Source organism: Hyla sarda, chromosome 7 (genome assembly GCF_029499605.1).
Source record: "Hyla sarda isolate aHylSar1 chromosome 7, aHylSar1.hap1, whole genome shotgun sequence".
NCBI lineage: Eukaryota > Metazoa > Chordata > Amphibia > Anura > Hylidae > Hyla > Hyla sarda.
In genome coordinates, this window is record NC_079195.1 from 142,475,875 (window position 1) to 142,497,440 (window position 21,566).

At 41.5% G+C, this 21,566-nt stretch overlaps 1 protein-coding gene across 3 annotated transcripts in view; it reads left to right on the forward strand.

The window, feature by feature from the left end:
- Positions 1-21,566, forward strand: part of PARG (poly(ADP-ribose) glycohydrolase) — a 173,886-nt gene that overhangs the window by 19,246 nt on the left and 133,074 nt on the right. For 2 of the 3 annotated variants that reach the window (XM_056530917.1, XM_056530919.1), the window contains 4 exons: positions 15,262-15,370; positions 16,678-16,800; positions 16,878-16,958; positions 18,111-18,185. In XM_056530917.1, coding sequence (XP_056386892.1) covers positions 15,262-15,370; positions 16,678-16,800; positions 16,878-16,958; positions 18,111-18,185 — 388 coding nt within the window. Of the gene's footprint in view, positions 1-10,728; positions 10,845-15,261; positions 15,371-16,677; positions 16,801-16,877; positions 16,959-18,110; positions 18,186-21,566 lie in introns of all 3 variants that reach the window. The other variant, XM_056530918.1, reaches the window with a different exon arrangement.

Consider the following 21,566-nt stretch of genomic DNA (forward strand, 5'->3'; position numbering starts at 1 on the left):
TGTGAGGTAAATTTTAGTCTTTGAATAACCAATTATCTCCCATTGAAGAACTACATGTGCAGATCTAATTCCGATCAAAGATTTGTGAGTTGGAAAAATGATGGACACAAAGGAGTGCTCTGTGTTTTGTGTTCTTGTAGTTCAGATATTCCAGAATTTGTTTTCTTCAGCCCATAATGCTAAGTTAAAATGTTGTGTAATATGCTGCTATTACCTCTGTTCTCTGTTTTGTCCGGTTTTTATTCAGGGGACCCACACCTGGAAGTACTTTAGTGCAAGTCTTTTTATTTTACTGTTGTCTCTGACCTTTCCCAGCATTCCATGCGGTCAGAAGCAGTCACATGAGGCGTGGCTGTGCTGTAGTGGGATAGAAGGGATTTACTGTCGTAATGAAATTCTGGGAAAGGTCAGACAACAGTAAAATAAAGATACACTTTCGGGTGTGGGTCCTGTGCACGAAAACTGGACAAAGTGACGCACGGAGGGAATAGAAGCATATTAATCTGTATTGTATCAGGGCATCATGGGCTCAAAGGTTGGAATGTCATATAGTTTATGAAACTTTCCTATGGTGTAAACCTACCTTCTGGTGTTTGGCTGTCAATTATTGCTCAGTATGTACTGTATAAAGGTTATTTACTTTGCTTTTAATTTATTGCTTTTCGACGTTCACCTCAGATGCTGTTTTTATTGTAACACTTTAAATTTCATTTTCTATTTCAAACTCTCACTAAGTTTAGCTGACTTCCTTAGAAATGAACTCCTCAGTATGTCAGAAGAAACTGGCAAACATGAGAACCCCATGCAAACATTAGAAGAATATACAAACACATTACACTCATTACAGATGTGGTCCTTGGCACAACAAAACCACAGTGCTAACCACTGTCCCACTGTAGCTCCTCAGAGGGTAAAAGTCACTCATCTGGACAACCTGTTTTCAGATGAAAACCTTACAGATGATCGCTGTGGCTCCTGCTTCTGAATTCTTACCAGAGAAAGCTGCTGATAAATGTAGTATTATGTGGAGTGCAGTCTAATGAATCAACAACCGTATCACACAGGGTCAGCTGCCCAATGCAGATAGCATGGGATACCGATAAGGGGTCACTACTCTGTGCCATCCTTATGCACTAATAGGGCGTATAGATAAAGTGTGTCTAAAGCCTGTTCAATCATTTGATTATGAATGACAGCTACATTAAACTGAAAGAGTTTGTTGGTGGCAACATTTGCGATTTTTGAGATCCAAAAGGGAATTATTTTTCACCCAACTCCATCATAGAAATGCACACTTTTTTTTATTTGACTATGCTGCAGGGGCTGTAAAGTTAGTGTAGTTCATGATATAGTGTCTGTGTTTTCTCACGATTCTTATTTGATTTTCACCCCAATATTTATTTTTAACAGCATACAAAATGACTGTTGTCTCAGATATTTCCCAGGTTGCAATGCGGCAGAGACCTGACATCAGTATTCAGCTGATGACAGGTTGCCTGTCTGCTTTAATGGGTGGAGCAATCGCTTGGTGGGAGAAAGATCAATCTGCAACTAATTGTCTTTTTGAAACAGCTGTTGGTACACTGATTGAAAAAACACAGGTCTTTTGAATGGATGCAGCTCATTTCTGTTTCAGTTGGTGGGGTGGCTGATGTGTGGGAGGGTGGAAAATGGAATTATGGAATCTTTAGGCAAATAAGGAAACTCAAACAGGAAATACCAGTTCAAAAAAGCTAGCCACAGTGTTATGGTAATCTCACAACATGACCATTTAGACCCAAGTCAAGTACGTATCCTTCCTAAGCATGGCTATTACTGTCTGGCAGGTACGTACTAAAATCACCTTATGGTGGAGAACCCCTTTAAAGGGGTATTCCGGCTTTAGACATTTTATCCCCTAGACTGGAGACATGATGTAACGCCACTCCCCCTCCCCCCCCCCCCCCTCGTGACATCACGTCACAGCACCTTCATTCATGTCTATGGGAGTGGGCGTAACGGGGGATAAAATGTCTAAAGCCGGAATACCCCTTTATCAAAAGGTGCTTTAGTTGCTGCCAGATGAATCTCAATGAAAACAAAAAATCAGACGTGGTGAACTTTTTAACATGCCTGATCCTTCGTTACCCTGATATCTGCCATCAGGGAACGGTCATGAGATCCCATAAGCAATAGATAATAACCTGATCCAGTTAATCTGTTGTTTACACCACATTTTGAGAGTACAAATTTATACCTTCTTTGTGACTATGAAAAGTCACCCAAAGCTTATCTTACCTTTTTAAAATGTTTCTCACTTAAACACTACATTTCTTGGTGTCATTATCTGGGTTAGTTGGTTATTTTTATTACTAGACCTCCCTTTATGCCTTGTTCACATCACGTTTGATCTCATGGAAGGGATAAATTTGGAGGACTCACAAAATATACCTCCAATACAAGGATGAGTTGCCTGATCCCAGAAGGAAGTCCTTGGAAAACTAGAATGATGTAACTGCCCATGAATGGTCCATTCAGTCGTCTTCTCCTCCCGAGTTCCCTGCACAGCAGCTGTACTCATCATAGCCCCTCAGCACATATTTATTGGAAGATTTGTATCAGGAGGTCTGGAGTACAGGGATGGGGGACGTACATGCATAAATGGACTGTCATTGGAGCTTCTGTTAAATAGATGCCCATGATGCATAATTTTTGGAGACATTTAGCATGTACATTTGGAGCTTTACATGACCCTTTGTGTAGCATGCATGTTGAGAATGTGAATTTAGCCTTAGATGTGCACTAGAGATGAGCAAAGTTACAGTGATTTGATTCGTCACTAACGTCTTGGCAGTTGCTGACTTTAGCCTGCATAAATTAGTTCCGCTTTCAGGTGAGAGAGCCTCCTAGGACTGTATCCACCTTTTCCAGCCCACCGGAGCACCTGAAAGCTGAACTAATTTATGCAGGAAAAGTCATCAACTGCCGAGCCGCGAGGTTCATGACGAATCGAATCACTGTAACTTCGCTCATCTCTAATGTGCACCTTAAAGGGGTACTCCGGTGGAAAACTAATATATATTGTGACAGTGGGGCAAGAAAAGGGTGTATTTCCCTTGCTAACTCTGGAGAATCCTCCACCTGTGGCCTGATTAATGAGGTATCAGGAAGGGAAAGTGTGTTTAAAAGGAAAGGAAACAGAATAGTTTGTGCTCTCCCTGGGAAACAGCATGTCACTGTAGGGGGAGACACTCGGGCCCTGTTGAGGAAGCACACAGCTGGAATCTGTGAGTGGCCCCAAGTGACAGTGTGAACTGTGAGTAAAACAGGTTGCAGGGACACATGTTTTATGCTTGTTGAGGGTAGCTCACCAGTTAGTAGTCAGGGCATGCTTACATGTGTAGTCAGTGACCAGACGGTCTGGGACTTTGGTTTGTTCCTGAGTTATGTTTTGTTTTACCTGCAACCTGTGTAAATAAAGCTGGCGAGGTGCCAGACTTGTATGCAGAACGGTTGTCTGGCGAGTTATTGCGAGGAAACGTGTCCTGTGGCAAGTGACCAGGATGATCCCAGAGCTAATCCCCGAGATGGAATGTCACTATATATATATATATATATATATATATATATATATATATATATATATATCCACATTTACTATAGTGTTTACACCCTTTTTTCCTGTACATTTGGCACAATTTTGGCGCATCTTTCAAGAATTTGCGCCTTTTGTAGCTAGACGTTTTTGCTTCTTCCAGATGTTTTTGACTATCTGTACACTCTTTTATATTTTGAGTAGTCTGTAGACGTGATTTTATGAAGTGCGCCTTTTTGTAAAAAGGCGCAAAAAAAGGCGCAACTCAGCCAAAAAGGTGCAAATCTACACCAGCCCAGACCTAGTGTAGCTTTTTGGTGTATGTATAGAGAGAAATTTCCGAAAATGTGTACCTGCACAAAATTTATCACATGCTCTGCGACCATTTAATAAATTTGGTGCTCCTACACATTTCCTGCACACAAAAAAAAGGTGTATAAAAATGCTTCACTTACACTACAATGATAAATGTGGGCCATAATCTTTTTTTTTTTTTTTTTTTTTCATGTCAACTGGCTCCAGAAAGTTAAACAGATTTGTAAATTTACTTCTATAAAAGATCTTGACCTTTCAGTACTTATCAACTGCTGTATACTACAGAGGAAGTTGAGTTGTTCATTTTAGTCTGACCACAATGCTCTCTGCTGACACGTCTGTGTCAGGAACTGTCCAGAGAAGGAGCAAATCCCCATAGAAAACTTCTCCTGCTCTGGACAGTTCCTGACATGGACAGAGGTGGCAGCAGAGAGTACTGTGGTCAGACAGAACAACTCAACTTCCTCTGCAGCATACAGCAGCTGATAAGTACTGGAAGGATTATGATTTTTTAAATTTGCAAATCTGTTTAACGTTCTGGAACCAGTTAATATGAAAAAAATAGTTTTCTACCGGAGTACCCCTTTAAAGCCCTTAGCCCAACAGTGCATCACGCACAAAATGTTATGAGTACAAAGTGACTTGCTACTTTATTTCCATTTGACACCTGAAGTTGTGGCAATCCAGTAATGTTTCTTTACCACATATTGGTCACTGCCAAATATCTCTGTAGAGCACAGTCCTAAACAATGACGCATGAAAGATTACATTAAAGGGGTTATCCGATGGAAAACTATATATTTTTTTTTTTACGTATCGACTGACTCCAGAAAGTTAGAAAGATTAGTAAATTACTTCTATTAACATTTACACTGTTTTTACTTTTACTGTTCTGGTTGCCTGCCGATGTCTGGGGCTGGTTTGGATTCCTGTTATCATTTGCACTCCTTCTGTGTCTTTTTTTTTTTTGGTATTTCAAAACTTTAATAAAAATTTACAGTTTAAAAAAAAAAAAAAATGACTTCTATAAAAAAAATCTTAATCCTTCCAGTACTTATCAGCTGCTGTATACTACAGAGGAAGTTGAGTAGTTCTTTTCAGTCTGACCTCTGCTGACACCTCTGCCCATGTCAGGAACTGTCTGGAGCAGGAGAGGTTTGCTATGGGGATTTGCTCCTTCTCTGGACAGTTCCTGACACAAACAGAGATGTCAGCAGAGAGCACTGTGGTCAAAACACCTCAACGTCCTCTGTAGTATACAGCAGCTGATAAGAACTGAAAGGATTAAGATGTTTTAATAGAAGCAATTTACAAATTTGTTTAGCTTTCTGGAGCCCATTGATATGAAAAAATTAGTTTTCCACCAGAGTACCCCTTTAAGTGTATTCACACAGTGATGAAACTGCTACAGATTCTACTTGTGGATTATAGTAGAATGTAAGTGTTGGAGATTTTTCAAATCTCCTCTATATGCTGCAGACCTTTTCCTACACAGAATATGTGTGTGTGTGTAGTGATGGTTTGCTGCGAGATAGGCAATGAAAGGTTTCCTTTCCATGTGTAGCATGGTGGGCACTTTGTACTTGCCAGCACCCTGCAGTAGAGTTTGGTGCAACATACTACTTCAGCCTAACTGCAGAATTCATCAGCTAGGTAGTATAGTATGTGAGAGTATCTATTTATTATTATGGTACGGTCATATGTGCTGTATTTTGCTGCGTATTTTCTGTTGCGTATTTTCCTACCCTTTTGAAGTCAGTGGATAGAAAATTCAGCTTCAGAAAATGTGCAGCAAAATACGGCACATGTGAATATACCCTTAGGGCCTGTTCACATGTGCGTATTTTCTGCTGCAGGTTCCTGTATCTGATTTTCCTATCATTTGAAGTCAATGCGCAGCAAATTCTGCAGCAGCAAAATCTTCAGCAGATCTGCAGCAAAAATATGCACGTGTACACGGTCCCGTAGTTTTTTTTTTTTGCATGCATGCATATGGCACCATGTTCACATGTGATAGGTGGAATTTCCAAATAACATGTCAATTTTCCAGTAATACCACAAGTTTTCCCTTGAAACTACATGGCCAGTAATATGACTGTAAATGGTCGCTCAGTTTTTTGAGTAAGACCATATTCCCACACAGTATTTTGGAGTCTTTCTTGACTGTTTTAAAGCTCAAAAAATAGTCCAGTAAATGGACATTCACTGTTAAGTTAATTATTTACTGTTAAATTCTCTGGCCCTTTGTTTAACCCTTTCCCGCAGACTGCCGTTTACAAACGGCGGGTTGTGCAGTGCGTTCGCGCACCCCGCCGTTTATAAAAGGCATACAGTTAACCCGGCGCTGCGCAGCATCGCACGGGTTAACCAGCAGAAGTCCCGCTGTTTCCAGCAGGAGACAACTTCTGCTTCACCCCGCAGGACCATCCATTGATGGTCCTGGTCAGCGATCACGGTGATTGGTCCCTGTGGACCAATCACAGTGACCTGGGGTGAAAGTTCAGATCCCCCACCTTGCCCGCCCCTGGAAATCGGGCAGAACGGGGGAAGATGGCTCGCAGGGACCTGCGGTATAGGGGGGGGGGGGAAACACGCGGGGACCGGCGGCCTTACCTGGAGCAGCGGCGGGACCGGCCACATGGAGGAGCAGCGACGGGACCGGCAGGTAAGTACATGGTCCTCAGAGGCAGCAGTGAAGATCTTCACTGCTGCTTCTTGGAGTCTGAAAACTACAACTCCCAGCATGCCCAGACAGCCTTTGGCTGTCTGGGCATGCTGGGAGTTGTAGTTTTGCAACTTTTGGAGGGCCCCAGTTTGGAGACCATTGTATAATGGTCTCCAATCTGTGCTCTTCCAGCTGTTGCAAAACTACAACTCCCAGCATGCACTGACTGTCCAGGCATGCTGGGAGTTTTAGTTCAGCAACATCTGGCCCTTCAGATGTTGCCGAACTACAACTTCCAGCATGCCTGGACAGTCAGTGCATGTTGAGAGTTGTAGTTTTGCAACAACTGGAGACACACTGGTTGGGAAACATTGTCTGTTTCTAACTCAGTGTTTCCTAACCTGTGTGCCTCCAGCTTTTGCAAAACTATAAATCCCAGCATGCATGCTGGGAGTTGTGGTTTTGCAACAGCTGGTGCACCCCCCCCCCCCCTGTGAATGTACAGGGTACATTCACATGGGCGAGGGTTTTACAGTGGGTTTCTTGCTGCAAGTTTGAGATGCAGCAACATTTGTGCTGGAAAACTCGCTGTAATCCCCTGCCCATGTGACTGTACCCTAAAAACACTACACTACACTACCACATACACTACACATACCCCTACACAGTACCCCCCCCCCCCCCCCCCCCAATAAGATCGTCCGGACGCCACTGTTTCCAAAGCAGAGCCTTCAGCTGTTGCAAAACAGCAACTCCCAGTATTGCCGGACAGCCATTGACTGTCCAAGCATGCTGGGAGTTTTGCAACAGCTGGAGGCACCCTGTTTGGAAATCACTGGCGTAGAATACCCCTATGTCCACCCCTATGCAAGTCCCTAATTTAGGCCTCGAATGCGCATGGCGCTCTCTCACTTTGGAGCCCTGTCGTATTTCAAGTCAACAGTTTAGGGCCACATATGGGGTATCGCCGTACCCGGAAGAAATTGCGTTACAAGGTTTGGGGGGGGGGCTATTTCTCCTTTAACCCTTTAGGAAAAGGAAATGTTGGGGTCTACACCAGAATGTTGGTGTAATTTTTTATTTTATTTTTTACACTAACATGCTGGTTAATTTTTCATCAAATTTTGGGATTTTTCACCAAGAAAGGATGCAAGTTACCAACAAATTTTACCACTATGTTAAAGTAGAATATGTCACGGAAAAACAATCTCGTAATCGGATTGATAACTAAAAGCATTCCAGAGTTATTAATGTTTAAAGTGACAGTGGTCAGAATTGCAAAAAATGGCTGAGTCCTTAAGGTGAAAAAGGGCTCAGTCCTTAAGGGGTTAAGGGGTTAAACAGATTCGTTTTACAGCTGTAAAATAAAGTGTTGTATGTCAAATTTTTTTGTGTAAAATAACAGCCAAAAAAAAATTCAACCCAAACGCAAAAAAGAACTTAAAATTACATTTGATTTTAGCCATTTTATGATGAAAATGTTTTTTTTTTCATGTTAAACAGAACACTGTCATTTGCACAAAATTTGCAAAAATCAATAATACAAGCCAATGTAACAAACATTGTATTATATCTTATTGACAAAAAATGCTTCTTTCTCTTGTTATCAAATTTTTCTCTCTCTCCCCCTCTCCAACTGCTTAAATCTTCTCTGAAAATCATCTCAGCTTTGTCTTCTATATGTTGGGGGGACATCTGCCCATCAACTATTAGGAGCACTGCAAAGTATAGATGAAGCATGCAAAGCAGAAATCTGCTGAAAAATACCATATACAAGTTATATAATGGCCAGGAATGGTGCTGCTTCTCATGTATACACGTGACGGCTTTTATGGACAAGTCACCTGAAATGACAAGTACTCTTTAATGTATCACTGTAATTAAAAATAACTTTTTTACATGTCGATCAGACATCTCAGAAGTTGTTGAGCACACTGGGTCTCACTCCTGAGACCCACTGCGATTGTGAGTTATCTGTGAAAACAGGCGGCATTGCGTTCCACTCCTTGGCCGCAGACAGTTTTATCCATTTCTTTGCACAGAAGTCTATGCAGAGAAACGTACGGATCTCTTGGCCGGCCAGGGAGCGGAGCGCAATGCCACTTGCTTCCCCGGCCAATAAATCTCCATCACATTTGGTCTTAGCAGTGAGACCTAGTGCGCTCAACAACTTTTTGAGATTTCTGATAGACATGTCAAAATGTGTTTTTAATGACATTAACACTGTAAAGGTAGTGTGTGTGTGTGTGTGTGTGTGTGTGAACAACCCAAAAACTGATATGCAGTAAATTAACCGCTTAAGGACTCAGGGCGTAAGGACTCACGCCATGACCCCGCATCACACCAGGTCGGTCCCAGCTGCTATTCATAGCCGGGACCCTGGGCTAACAGCACGCGGCACCGATCGTTGTGCCGCACGCTATTAACCCTTCAGACGCGGCGGTCAAAGTTGTCCGCCGCGTCTGAAAGTGAAAGTAAGCGCTTCCCGGCAGCTCAGTCGAGCTGATCGGAACATCGCAATAAAATCGCGATGTTCCGATCAGCTGGGACGCAGGCGGAGGTCTCCTTACCTGTCTCTGTGGCGTCCGATTGGGGTTTGATTGCTCCAAGCCTGAGCTACAGGCTTGAGCAATCTAGCCCCTATCTCACTGATCCGTGCAAAGCTATGGCTTTGCAGGGATCAGCATAAGAGATCAGTGTGTGCAGTGTTATAGCTCCCTATAGCAGCTATAACACTGCAAAAAAAAGTGAAAAAACAAAAAGTTAACAAAGGTCATTTAACCCCTTCCCTAATAAAAGTTTGAATCACCCCCCTATTCCCATAAAAAAAAAACTGTGTAAATAAACATATTTTGTATCGCCGCGTACGGAAATGTCCGAACTATAAAAATATATCATTAATTAAATCGCACGGTCAATGGCGTACGCGCAATAAAATTCCAAGTATTTTTGGTCACACTTTATATCATGAAAAAATGAATAAAAAGCGATCACAAAGACCGATCAATACAAAAATGGTACCGATAAAAACTTCACAACACGACGCAAAAAATTAGTCCTCATATCGGCCCGTATACGGAAAAATAAAAAAGTTATAGGGGTTAGAAGATGAGAATTTTTAACATAGAAATTTTCCTTCATGTAGTTATATTTTTTCCGAAGTACGACAATATCCAACCTATATAATAAGTAGGGTGTCATCTTAACCGTATGGACTTACAAAATAAAGATAAGGTGTTATTTTTACCGAAAAATGCACTGCGTAGAAACGGAAGCCCCCAAAAGTTACAAAATGACATTTTTTTTCTTCAATTTTGTTGCACAATGAATTTTTTTTGTTTCAACATGGATTTTTGGGTAAAATGACTAATGTCACTGCAAAGTAGAATTGGTGGTGCAAAAAATAAGCCATAATATGGAATTTTATGTGCAAAATTGAAAGGGTTATGATTTTTAGAAGGTGATAAGGAAAAACTGAAAATGCAAAAACGGAAAAACGCTTAGTCCTTCAGGGGTTAATAATTATACTTTGCTGATTCAGAAGGTTTCAGCTATTTTATAGGGTCTATTCACTGTTTTAGAAAAAACAATATGATGCTTGGGTGTGGGGGAAATAGAAAAAAAAACCTTACCTAGTCCTGGGCCCCCACAGCTCCCATTCTCATCCATTTGTTCTCAAAGTTCAGGATAACCCCTTTAATTGTGCTTAATTTTTTGAGATCCCATGCCCGATCTTTACAGAAAAGTTTTTTTGTGATAAGTTTTAGCTCATGGGGGGTCTGAGAGCTGCGCCCCCCCCGAACATCTTTACGGAGCCCCGGCTCTCCCACAGAATGGCGCGTCATGACCCCCGCCTGAAGTGGGGGCTTCCACGGCCCCTCCGTATCTCTCTGGGAGAACCTTTTGGCTATCTTCAGCTCTCCCATAGGAATAATGATCGGGCATGGGACGTCTCCTTTAAACCATTTGACGCCCACTAGTTTAACCCTTTGTGCATACATGTAAGATGTGTGTTTCAAGCGTATAAGCCACATGGCAGATGCAGTTTCACTATTGATGTACAATATCATATTTGCTGTGCACACTTTTTAGATGAAAACAATCCAATGATTTCTGGAGGTTTTTCTTAGCAAGCGTTCACCCCAGTGACTTGTATGCATTGTGTCCTCGCCAGATGATGAGGTACACTGCACCCTGTGGATTAGCATTCTTTGCCGCCCTTGAAGTAAAACGTTGGATTTGGAAGAGACGTTATGTTTTTCACACAGTCGAATGCTCCTTCAAAGACGAGTAAGTTACAGCTGGAGAGGTTAATTTATTTGTCCTCTGCAAATGCTGAACGTTCACTCAATAAGTTTCCCTTATTTGTAGTCTTCAAACTCTTTTCTTTATTTGAGTTTTGCATCTTCAGGTTATTCTTTAGGGAAAGTCATGCGCTTGGTTTAAATCTCTAAAGCATTCCTTTCCATTTAGTCTCCCCTCCTCCAGGGCATGTGAAATATACTTGTCAAAAAAGAATAATAATGCACCAAGGAGCAGTTGTGTAAGTGATTACAGTATTAGAGTGAAAGGATACGTTTATTGGGGAAACTGGACAATTGGAAGAAAGCTCTAGTACCCTGTTGGGCCGCCTCAAGCGTTGGTATAAGATGATATATGGCATGGAGACATGCAGGTTTTCCTGTAGCATCTTCAGCATATTGGGCCATCTGTAGATCCTGCACATTGTAGGTTGCTGAAGCTGGCTCCGCATAAATGATCGATCAGCCAATAAATCTCGCTTACAGGACAGGCCAAGGAAGTGTTGCAATCTGGCAGAGACCTTCCTGGAAAAGACTTTTGGTGTTCGAGCTTTGTCCTGCTGAATAATGTCAGTTTGAAGCTCTACCACGAGAGGCAACTCAAGGCTGCAGAAGTCCCGCACGTAGCGCTGAGCTGTTAGTGTTACTCATACCACTACAACATCATATGCCGATACTCCTCAGGTCATCACACCAGCAGTAGGGGCAGGGTGTAATGGTGAACAAGGAAACCTGGCCTCTCTTCTTGTTTGTCTGCAGATGAATCGATCCTCTCTACTGGTAGTCTCGGCAATCCAGACCCTGCTTGCCAAGTGTACCCCCTATCCCCTTAGCCATTTCCAAAAATAATATTAAGGCCAGAGATATAATCCTGATTTCATTTCATATATATTTTTTTTTTGGTCTGATACACTGAATTGTAAAATTTTTTTGGTTGTCACTCTTAAGCATAAAGCACTTATAACACTGCCCAAGTAGTACCGTATTTTTCGTCCTATAGGACGCACCGGCGTATAAGACGCACCCAATTTATAGGTGCAAAATCTAAAAAAATAAAGATTTTGAACCCAATAGTGGTCTCCAACCTGCGGACCTCCAGATGTTGCAAAACTACAACGCCCAGCATGCCCGGACAGCCGTTGGCTGTCCGGGCATGCTGGGAGTTGTAGTTTTGCAACATCTGGAGGTCCGCAGATTGAAGACCACTGCATAGGAGGTAATACTCACGTGTCCCCGCCGCTCTGGACCCGTCCCTGCTGCCCTGGATGTCGCTCCATAGCTGTCGCTGTGTCCCCGTCGCTCAGGAACGTCTCTGCTGCCGGCCGGGTATCCTCACTCTTCGTCGCCGCCATCACGTCGTTACGCACGCCGACGCACATACGCGACGACGTGATGACGAGGAAGGAGAGCGCCGGCCATACAGGGGATCCCTGAACAGAGAAGACACAGAGGAGGCAGGTAAGGTCCCTCCCGGTGTCCTGTAAGCACTAACTCGGCTATTCAGTCGGGCTGTTCGGGACATTTCACCGCGGCGGTCCCGAACAGCCCGACTGAACAGCCGGAATGTGTCACTTTCCCTTCAGACGCGGCGGTCAGCTTTGATCGCCTCATCTGAAGGGTTAATACAGGGCATCACCGCGATTGGTGATGTCCTGTATTAGCCGCGGGTCCCGGCCGTTGATGGTTGCAGGGACCGCCGCGATAGGGGTGTATTCGCCGAATAAGAAGCACCGACTTTTTCCCCCCATATCTGTTATGTCTTGGGGAAATATGTAAATTGTTACAGCTTCTAATGACGTTCCCATGCAGTTAGGGTTGGGTGCTGCTCCACAGCAATGGCAGGACAGAAGCGCTCATCACAAGGCCTCCACACTGTTTGGGATCAGCAGGAGGGTCTGGTCGGAGTGTGGAGACCTTGTGATGAGCGCTTCAGTCCTGCCTTTGCTGTGGAGCAGCACACAACCCTAACTGCTGGTGTGATGATCTGGGAAGCCATTGCATACAATAGCCGGTCACGCTTAGTAGTAATATGAGGACAACTAACAGCTCAGTGATATGTGCAGGACATCCTGAAGCCACATTGAAGGGCTTCCAACTAACATTTTTCAGCATGACAATGCTCACCCACACACAGCAAATGCTTTCCAGGAATATATCCACCAGATTGCAACACTTCCGTGGCCTGTCGGTCACCAGATTTATCACCAGTCAAGCATTTATAGAACTACAACACCCTATGAGGGTGCAAGTTCTACAGGACCATTTGCAACATCTGTGGGCAAATGTGCTACAGGACGTGTTGTGGAACCTGTGTGCCTCCATGTCCAACTCTATCTTATCTTGTATCCAGGCTAATTGTCACCCACTAGAGCAGTAGAGCCTCCTTTCACTATACAGTTATCCTGAAGAAACCTATCCTTCCTCTAATATTGTACTCGTTTCCATATATCATCATGGCCTTCACCTATATGATGTTATTTGATTTGAACAACTCCTCAGCAGTGCTTTATTTATTTTTCAAATGAGTGTGTAGGTGCATAATATTTTAATTATTTGTTTCCCTGCCTATTTAAAATTAAAGGACAACATCTTTGTAAGGTATTTAATAGGTTTGTAATTCAATTCAACTGTTTATGTCCTGTCAGAGGTAGAACTTTTCTACAGTACATCACAGCCCAGAAGCTGCAAATAGCCAATACCTTTGACCTTTAATTTACTGTGAGATCAGAATGACCGTGAACATGGGACTTACAATTTAGGAGGGGTCACCTGATTTCACTGAAGGATCTGAATGTCAGTTGTGCAATATCAGCACCTCATAAGATTTATTTGAATAATTCCATATCTTACGTACAGTTGCAAAAGTAAGTGAACTCTTTAGAATTGCCTGGGTTTCTATACTGTGTCCATGGAAGGTAACGTGAGTGGAGCTGCTGCTCTCCAAAATAACATCCTTCTCAAGTCTGCCCAAGATGTTCCTTAAAGGGCTACTCCGGCAGAAAACTTTTATTTATTTATTTATTTATTTATTTTATATTTTTCAATTCTCCAATCTTCTTCTTGGCGCCAGGGCCCAATATGTCATGCATGTCGAGGCTGGACACTGATTGACTGAGCTGTAATCTGATGTGTCAACCCCCGGCACTAGAGAGTGGATCACACCAGAGGCCAACACAGTGACAGGATGTTAGCCTGGGCATGCTTAAAAAAAAAAAAAAAGGGGGTTCCCTCGAAGTACCCAATCAATGTTAGGAAAATGAGACAAAAGTGGAACTTTTTTGCACACTTGCATGATACCATGTATGGAGCAAAAAGAACCCTTCACATTATTACTGAAACTCCTCTCAATTGAGGAGCATCATGGCTTGGGGCTGCTATCCTACCTCATGTTCGAAATACCTTGTGATCATTCATATAACAATAAATTCAAAGTTGTATCAAAACATTTTCTAGGAGAATGTTAGACACTGAAGAGACACTGGGTAATCCAACAAGACTATAACCCAATGCACACAAGTAAATCGACTAGCATGGTTGAAAAAAAAAAAAAGGTGATTTTGTATTTTTTAATTGACAAGTCAATTGTGGCCGAGATGTAGTGGCACGACCGCAAGAGGGCTGTGCATGCAGGACATCCTAGAAATGTTTATACAGGTTGCTAGATTTAGACTTTTCTCCATGCAATTTAGATGTGAATAGTAAAGCTGGTTGTTTAGTTAGACTAGTATCTAGCACAGCCAGGTTACTTTTTATTGGGGAACAGTTTAGAAATGTACCGTAGGTAATTCTAAAGGGTTTGCTTACTTTTTCTAGCTACTGTGTGGATATGTATGTATGTGTACATTATATATAATCTCTCACACACACACATTCAGATTGAGTTACTATGGACATGGGACCTCATAGTTAGGCCTTTTTTCTTTTCTCTTGGACCACCAATCACAGCTCTGCACTGACTCTTCTTAATACAGACAGTATATTATCAATGCTGCCTGAGCTTCAGTAAGGTTACTGTTTGTTTCTGAGAATAAAATCTGCTGACTTTCTTTGGAATTTACATATGATTGTTCACACTACATTACAAAACCGTTCCATGTAGGAGATCTGTTACCTTTATTAACTGATTATTGTCAGTGATTTATTTAAGCATTCTAAAAGTATAGGTATCCAGTCCAGAGATTACAAAAATCCATCCTTAGTGTTAGTTGAATACTTTTAGGGGCCGCTTTTTAAAAGTGCACAAAGAGGAGATTTATTCCCTAGTTTGCCTAACTCCCTCAACTTATCTTGTTAGATATTGTGTATTCAGTGTGTGAGAGTATGAATGTCTTCTTACGTCACTGTGTATATACTCCCATGTCATTCAGTCTACTGTGATGCATAACTGTGATTTGTTGCATATACAGCAAGACAACCTGGCTGGGGACACCACTGGCAGAACTAAACCGGATGCCAGTGTGTCAAATGCGAGAGCAGCCACTGAAGCCTTTTCCACATCACACAGTTACTGTAAAGGTAAGCTAATAGAAATTGTACTGGCTTACATGAGGTTTCTCTTTTATGTTTATGCTGTACTATTTTGCTCATTAAAGACAACCCCCCCCCCCCCCCAAAAAAAAAACCACATGTTGTAACGTTAAAAAAAACTATCTGAAGGCAACTGATGTCACACACAATCTATCTAAGTGGGAACATTAAAGGGGTTGTCCATTAAGACTGCAGTACCAAAATACAACTTTCATGGTCATAAGTTCCTAATAAATCCCATTTACTGTATTCTAAAATCCACAAACTTTACTTAACAAAATATACTATACCTAAAAATAAAAACTTCATTGTGTCACTTCTATTCTTGTAAGAACTTAAGGAGATTGCTGCAGAATGTGCCACACGGCAGCATACACCTGAATGGAGATGATTCAGAATGTATCTGCAGTTTATGAGCGATTAGTAGAGCGAATACACACTAGTAAAATGTTTACATCACAGAGCGGCTTTGTCAAGAGGCAGCGGGCTATATGGTCCCATCCAGACAACCCATGTCCATATGGACTGCTATGGCAGGGAGAAGGGTCACCTGCTCGGGACCCTTTCTATGACCTAGAGTGGAGAGCTGCTAAAAAGCATCTTAAAGGTTTTGTATGCAGAAAAAAATCATTGTTCAGGATGCAATCAATAAAAAGTTGTACTTTGCTACCCTGAGCTGCTGTTCCTGGTCCCCACTACTTCCTGGGAGTGTGTTATTGCTATAGAAACTGCTCTTCTCAGCCAATTACTAGCTGCTGTTGTGTACCGCCTCCCCTGAATGAGCGCTCCTTACAGGGAAAGCACATTACTAGGAAGTAGCGGAGACCTGCAGCAAGAAGGCTCAGGGTAGGTAAGTATAGCTTTTAATTTTCATTCTACGCTATAGTATATAAAATAGAGTATATAAAATATTTTTGTAGCCAAATAACCCCTTTTAAAGAGAGAAATGTAATACAACATGTTCCACTGACAAATTCAGCTGTTTGCTGGAGAGCCTTAGCAGTTGGACATGAAAAGACAATGGGGCAGTTATCAAAACCTGTGTAGGCAGATAATGGTGCAGTTGACCATAGCAGCCTATTAGATTGCTGCTTTCATTTTGCAGAGGCGTTTTTTTTTTTTTATTTAAAAGAAGCAATCTGGTTGCTATGGGCAACCATCCTCTGCACAGATTTTTATTTAAATTGAACTTTTCTGAACAGTTTTCTGTACAGATGACAGAATAATGTAAAGCAAAATGGCAGTGTAGACCGAACACTTTTTTTTTTAATTTGATGGTTTTGTTCTTTTTACAGTTTGATAAGTTACAAGAGAAAGTGGTGCCCTTACCCCATCCCTCTAATTTTGTTGACAAATGGGACAACACGTATGTGAAAATGCCCTGCTCACATATGAATCTTTATCCGGTAGACGATGAGGTAAGAAATGGGCAGCTTAAGAAACTTTAAACGTTGAATCTGTTTAAATGTTTACAGAAGATCTATATCCTTTACAGAATGGAGGGAAGATGTCTGGGAGTCGATGGCAGTTGATAAAGAGCTCTCTGAGTAGGACAAGAAACCCACATGAACTTAAGGTGCGTGCTATATTGTGCCCATTTATATAGGGAGTTCTTCATAGTGACCTTTTTTATTAGTTAATTTTTTTTGAAGAAATGATCCAGCTTTGTTAAATTGATGGCATATTCCCAGGAAAGTCAACCAATATTAGATATGGGGGGATCTGACTCTAGGCACCCGTGCCCATCAGCTGAATAAAGTGGCTGTGACGCTTGCACTGTTGGCTCATTAGTGTTTATAATTGATCATACCTGCATCGGTAGTAGCAGTACTACGAGGGTACGGCAGTGTTTCCCCTATTCATGTTTATGTGGCAACACTGCAGTACCTTGCACCTTAGCGATTAAAAGTATGGTGATACCAGTGAGCATTGGTAAACACTAAAATGGCTGCAGCCCCTTCAAATTGCAAGAACCATCTAATGAATATAGAGGGGTTTTCTAGCTTTGTAAGATTGATTAAACAAAGCTGGAAAACCCCTCTAAATCCATTGGATGGTTCTCCTGACCATAGATGTGAGAACTTCAAAAGGTTCGACATATGCAAAACTGGTATTACAAAATGTCATATTTTTTCATTTGTGACTAGTAGGGATCACACTTAATCTTGTTACATATGATACAAACAATCTGTTGTCGGAAATAAAGAAAATAATTGTAAACATTCATGACATGACATAAGAAATAATTGCCTTGTGTATAGCCAACTACATGAAGGTCTTGAAGATACATTGTGAACTCCAAATATAAGTTGAGTTTGGTACTATTCACACGTTAAAATAAAACAAATGGGGGGGAGGGGTAAATAGAATTGGCGTGGAAGGAAATTAAATAAATAGTTACTGTGATTTTATAATTATGTAATATTTGCTGCTGTCCGGTTTATTTATTAAACACCAGTCACCATTTGTTTTTCTTGCATTCCTTTTTAGAATCCCTTGTATAGCCTGATTTATTGTTGGAATTATCATTATCTATAGTTCACAGAAACTGTATACAGTATTGAAAAAAATAGATTTATATGTTAAATGTTACTTGGCATTATTACTTTCTAGTGTGTGTGTGGTTTTTTTTTGTACTGCTTGTCTTTTTAATGGCCTGCAGGGGGCGATATACTCCCACATATTCTTACCTGCTATTCTCAGCAAACATGTATTTTGTTCTTTCCAGGAGGCAATTCTGTCATACAATCTGTCATATGCCAAGAAATGGGACTTCACAGCGTTAATTAACTTTTGCATAAAGGTATTTATTTAACTCTACTAGTTCCAGAATTATTAAAATATGTTTCTTTATTATAAATATTATAAAAACGTTTAAAAGTTAACATTTTGTATAAACCTGAAATTAGCTCCGTCTAGCTAGGTGTTATCCTCCACAGCCACTTGTAATATTTTTGATTGGAGAAACTAGAAAATATCCTTTTTGAGATAATTTACATAGTTCATAAGGTTGAAAAAGAAACAGTCCATCAAGTTCAATCTATAACCCTAGTGAGTCCCTACTGAGTTGATCCAGAGGAAGGCAAAAAAAAACTCATACTAGAAGTAGAAAATTCCTTCCCGACTCCAAATATGGCATCAGAATAAATCCCTGGATCAACGTTCTGTCCCTATAAGTTATGTTGTTATTCTCCTAAAATGCATCCAGACCCCTTTTGATCTCTACAAAGTTCACCATGACCACCTCCTCCGGGAGAGAATTCCACAGTCTCACTGCTCTTACAGTAAAGAACCCCCGTCTGACCCCCAAAAGGGGTCACCATTTTGCTTTCAGGATATCATTATATAAATTATAGGCCGCACTTCATCTTGCAAAGCATTCTAGCTGTCAGAACAATACTGCACCCCCAGATGTGACCCCATTTTCGAAACTACACCCCCTAAAGTATTCACCTAGGGCAAAAGTGAATACGTTGAGCCCTTATTGTGTGGCTAGAATTATTTCAAAGTCAGTGGAAAAATAGCAATTAGCTTTTTTCCCCCCACAAATTCTTTATTTGTGGGACATCATTTGTGTAAGTTGCTTTTGAAATGGAGGAAATGCGCCCATATTTTATCACCCTGTTTGTCCCGGGCTGGGCAGTACCCCTACTTAGGCCATATCTGGTTGCCTGACCGCCTGGTAGGACCAAGAAGGAGAGGAGCCCCCTTTGGCTTTCAGGGCATCATTATATGAATAGTCCCCATTCATACTGCATTTCTGCTGCAGTACAGGTGTCAGTTGTCATGTCAAAAAAGGGATGCCAATGTATACTGTACTGAAATAAATGAAATAATGTATGCTATACTGAAATAAATGGAGCTGCTACAGTATACGTCAGCATCACACTTTTTGACATGATGCTGACGGATACCTCTAACACTGCGGAAACGTCCTGACAGACAATAACCAGGGCAGACCTGGGGGTCCTTGTGAAGACCCCCAGCTGCCCAGGTAACCAGCAGCACCCCACGATCGTTGCGGGGTGCTACAAGAGAGAGACAGAGGGAGCCCCCTCCCTCTGTCAAAGCTCTTTACAGCTCGTGGTCGCTTCCGTGGTCGCTTTTTTCTTAAATAAATTACCCTACTAATAATCTTCTGGGTACTGTAGTCCTCCCATCCCCCATATTACCCTGGTTGCCCGTCTTTGAACCCTCTCCAGCTCCACTATATCTTTCTTGTACACTGGTGCCCAGTGCTGTACACAGTATTCCAGTCTGACTAGTGATTTGTACAGTGGTAGAATGATTTCCTTGTCGTGGGCATCTATGCCCCTATTGATGCACCCCATGATTTTATTTGCCTTGGTAGCAGCTGCCTGACACTGGTCACTACAGCTAAATTTACTGTTAAATAAGATCCCTAAGTCCTTTTCCACTTCAGGCGTCCCAAGTGTTTTCCCATTTAATACATAATCCCAACCCGGATTTTTCCTCCCCATGTGCATTACCTTACATTTATCAGTGTTGAACCTCATCTGCCACTTCTCAGCCCAAACCTCCAACCTATCCAGATCCATTTGTAACAGTTCACTGTCCTTTATTGTGTTTACCGCTTTACAGAGTTTAGTATCATCTGCAAAGATTGCTACTTTACTATTCAACCCCTCTGCAAGGTCATTAATGAATATATTAAATAGGACAGGACCCAAGACGGACCCCTGTGGTACCCCACTAGTAACAGTCACCCAATCAGAATAAGTACCATATATAACCACCCTACAATGTTTGCCAAAGGGCTGACTGCTAAAACTCAACTGTATACATTTATGAGTAGGTCCAAAATCCATGTAGTCTTAACAAACATTCTTTTTTTCTGTTTGATACCAAGCAGTGTACATAGTGAAGACACCCCAACAAAATTCAAATCATGCCCCTCTTTCCTTCCCTGGTGCCACCCAACACTGGATTCTTTCTCTTCAGGACCCCCATAATAGTTACAGTGCCAGCCTCTGTGCTACGTACCCATCCTGAGAATGTTCAACATCATTAATTTACTTTTCCATTTTGGTTTTAGAATCAAATAGGCAGAAATTGGGGGAAATAACCCTTTCCGTGATTAAAACATATATACCATTTGCAAAAGGAGATATATCTGCGTTGTAAGGATATTTTCACACATACTGGCCCTCATTTATTAAGTTAAAACCAACTAGTTTTGTTGGGTTATTTTGGTGCATAGTGGCCCTGATTTACTAAGAGTGTAGTTCTCTTTGTGGGCTGTGATTCCCTACAAGTATTTTTCCATTGTATTTACTAATGTTTCCCTACGTTTTGCACTTTTCCCTACATTTTCTTTTTTTTTACACATGCTCTAAAGCTGTGGGGTTTTCCAGAGCTCAGATCCACCACATTTTCTGTGGAAAACTTAGTAAATATGTTGTGATTTTTTGAAAATGTCGGGGACACACTGTTTTTCCCTGGCGGTCATGTCCCCTTTTCAGGTTTTCTGAGTAAAATGGAGAGTCAGGTTTTTACATTTTACATTGCTCCAAATTTTGTTGCACAACCCAACAAAATGGGTCAGGTTTCCAATAGTAAATCAGGGCCAGTGTCTGCGACATGCCTGTGCCAATGTGCACAAGGAAAATCCAACAAACCCGACATTGCATTGTAAAAAGCTGAAATGGGGCATGGTTTCAAAACCCGACCTATTTACTATTGAATTCACAGAAAATCATGAATAAATTGCTGGAAATTTCCACCTGGAAAAAGCTGGTTAGAAAATTTTCCACACGTAAATCTGTGAATCCCCATAGTAAATAGAGAGGAATCCTGCAAGTCTGAAACAACATTTCACACTGGTAAAAACCCGACACTCTTAGGACCACTGTATATGCTGTCAATCTGTTGCTGCTGATCTTATGCTTTGGGTGATGTAAATAAATAGTGTATTGACATATGGTCATAACGCTTTTCTTTTCCACAGTTTTCCAAAAAGGCAGGAAAAAAACCCAGGGTGTAACAGCAATTCTTGAATACGTAAAGATTATGTGTTAAATGAATGGATCATGTTGACTTTTTGTCATATTTGACTTGAATCTTGACTTTCCAGAATGTTAAAGGGAACCTGTGACTAGTCTAATGCTGCCTGAAGCAGGAGCAGCATAGAACTCTGACAGACAGGCTCCCTCATCACAATGAA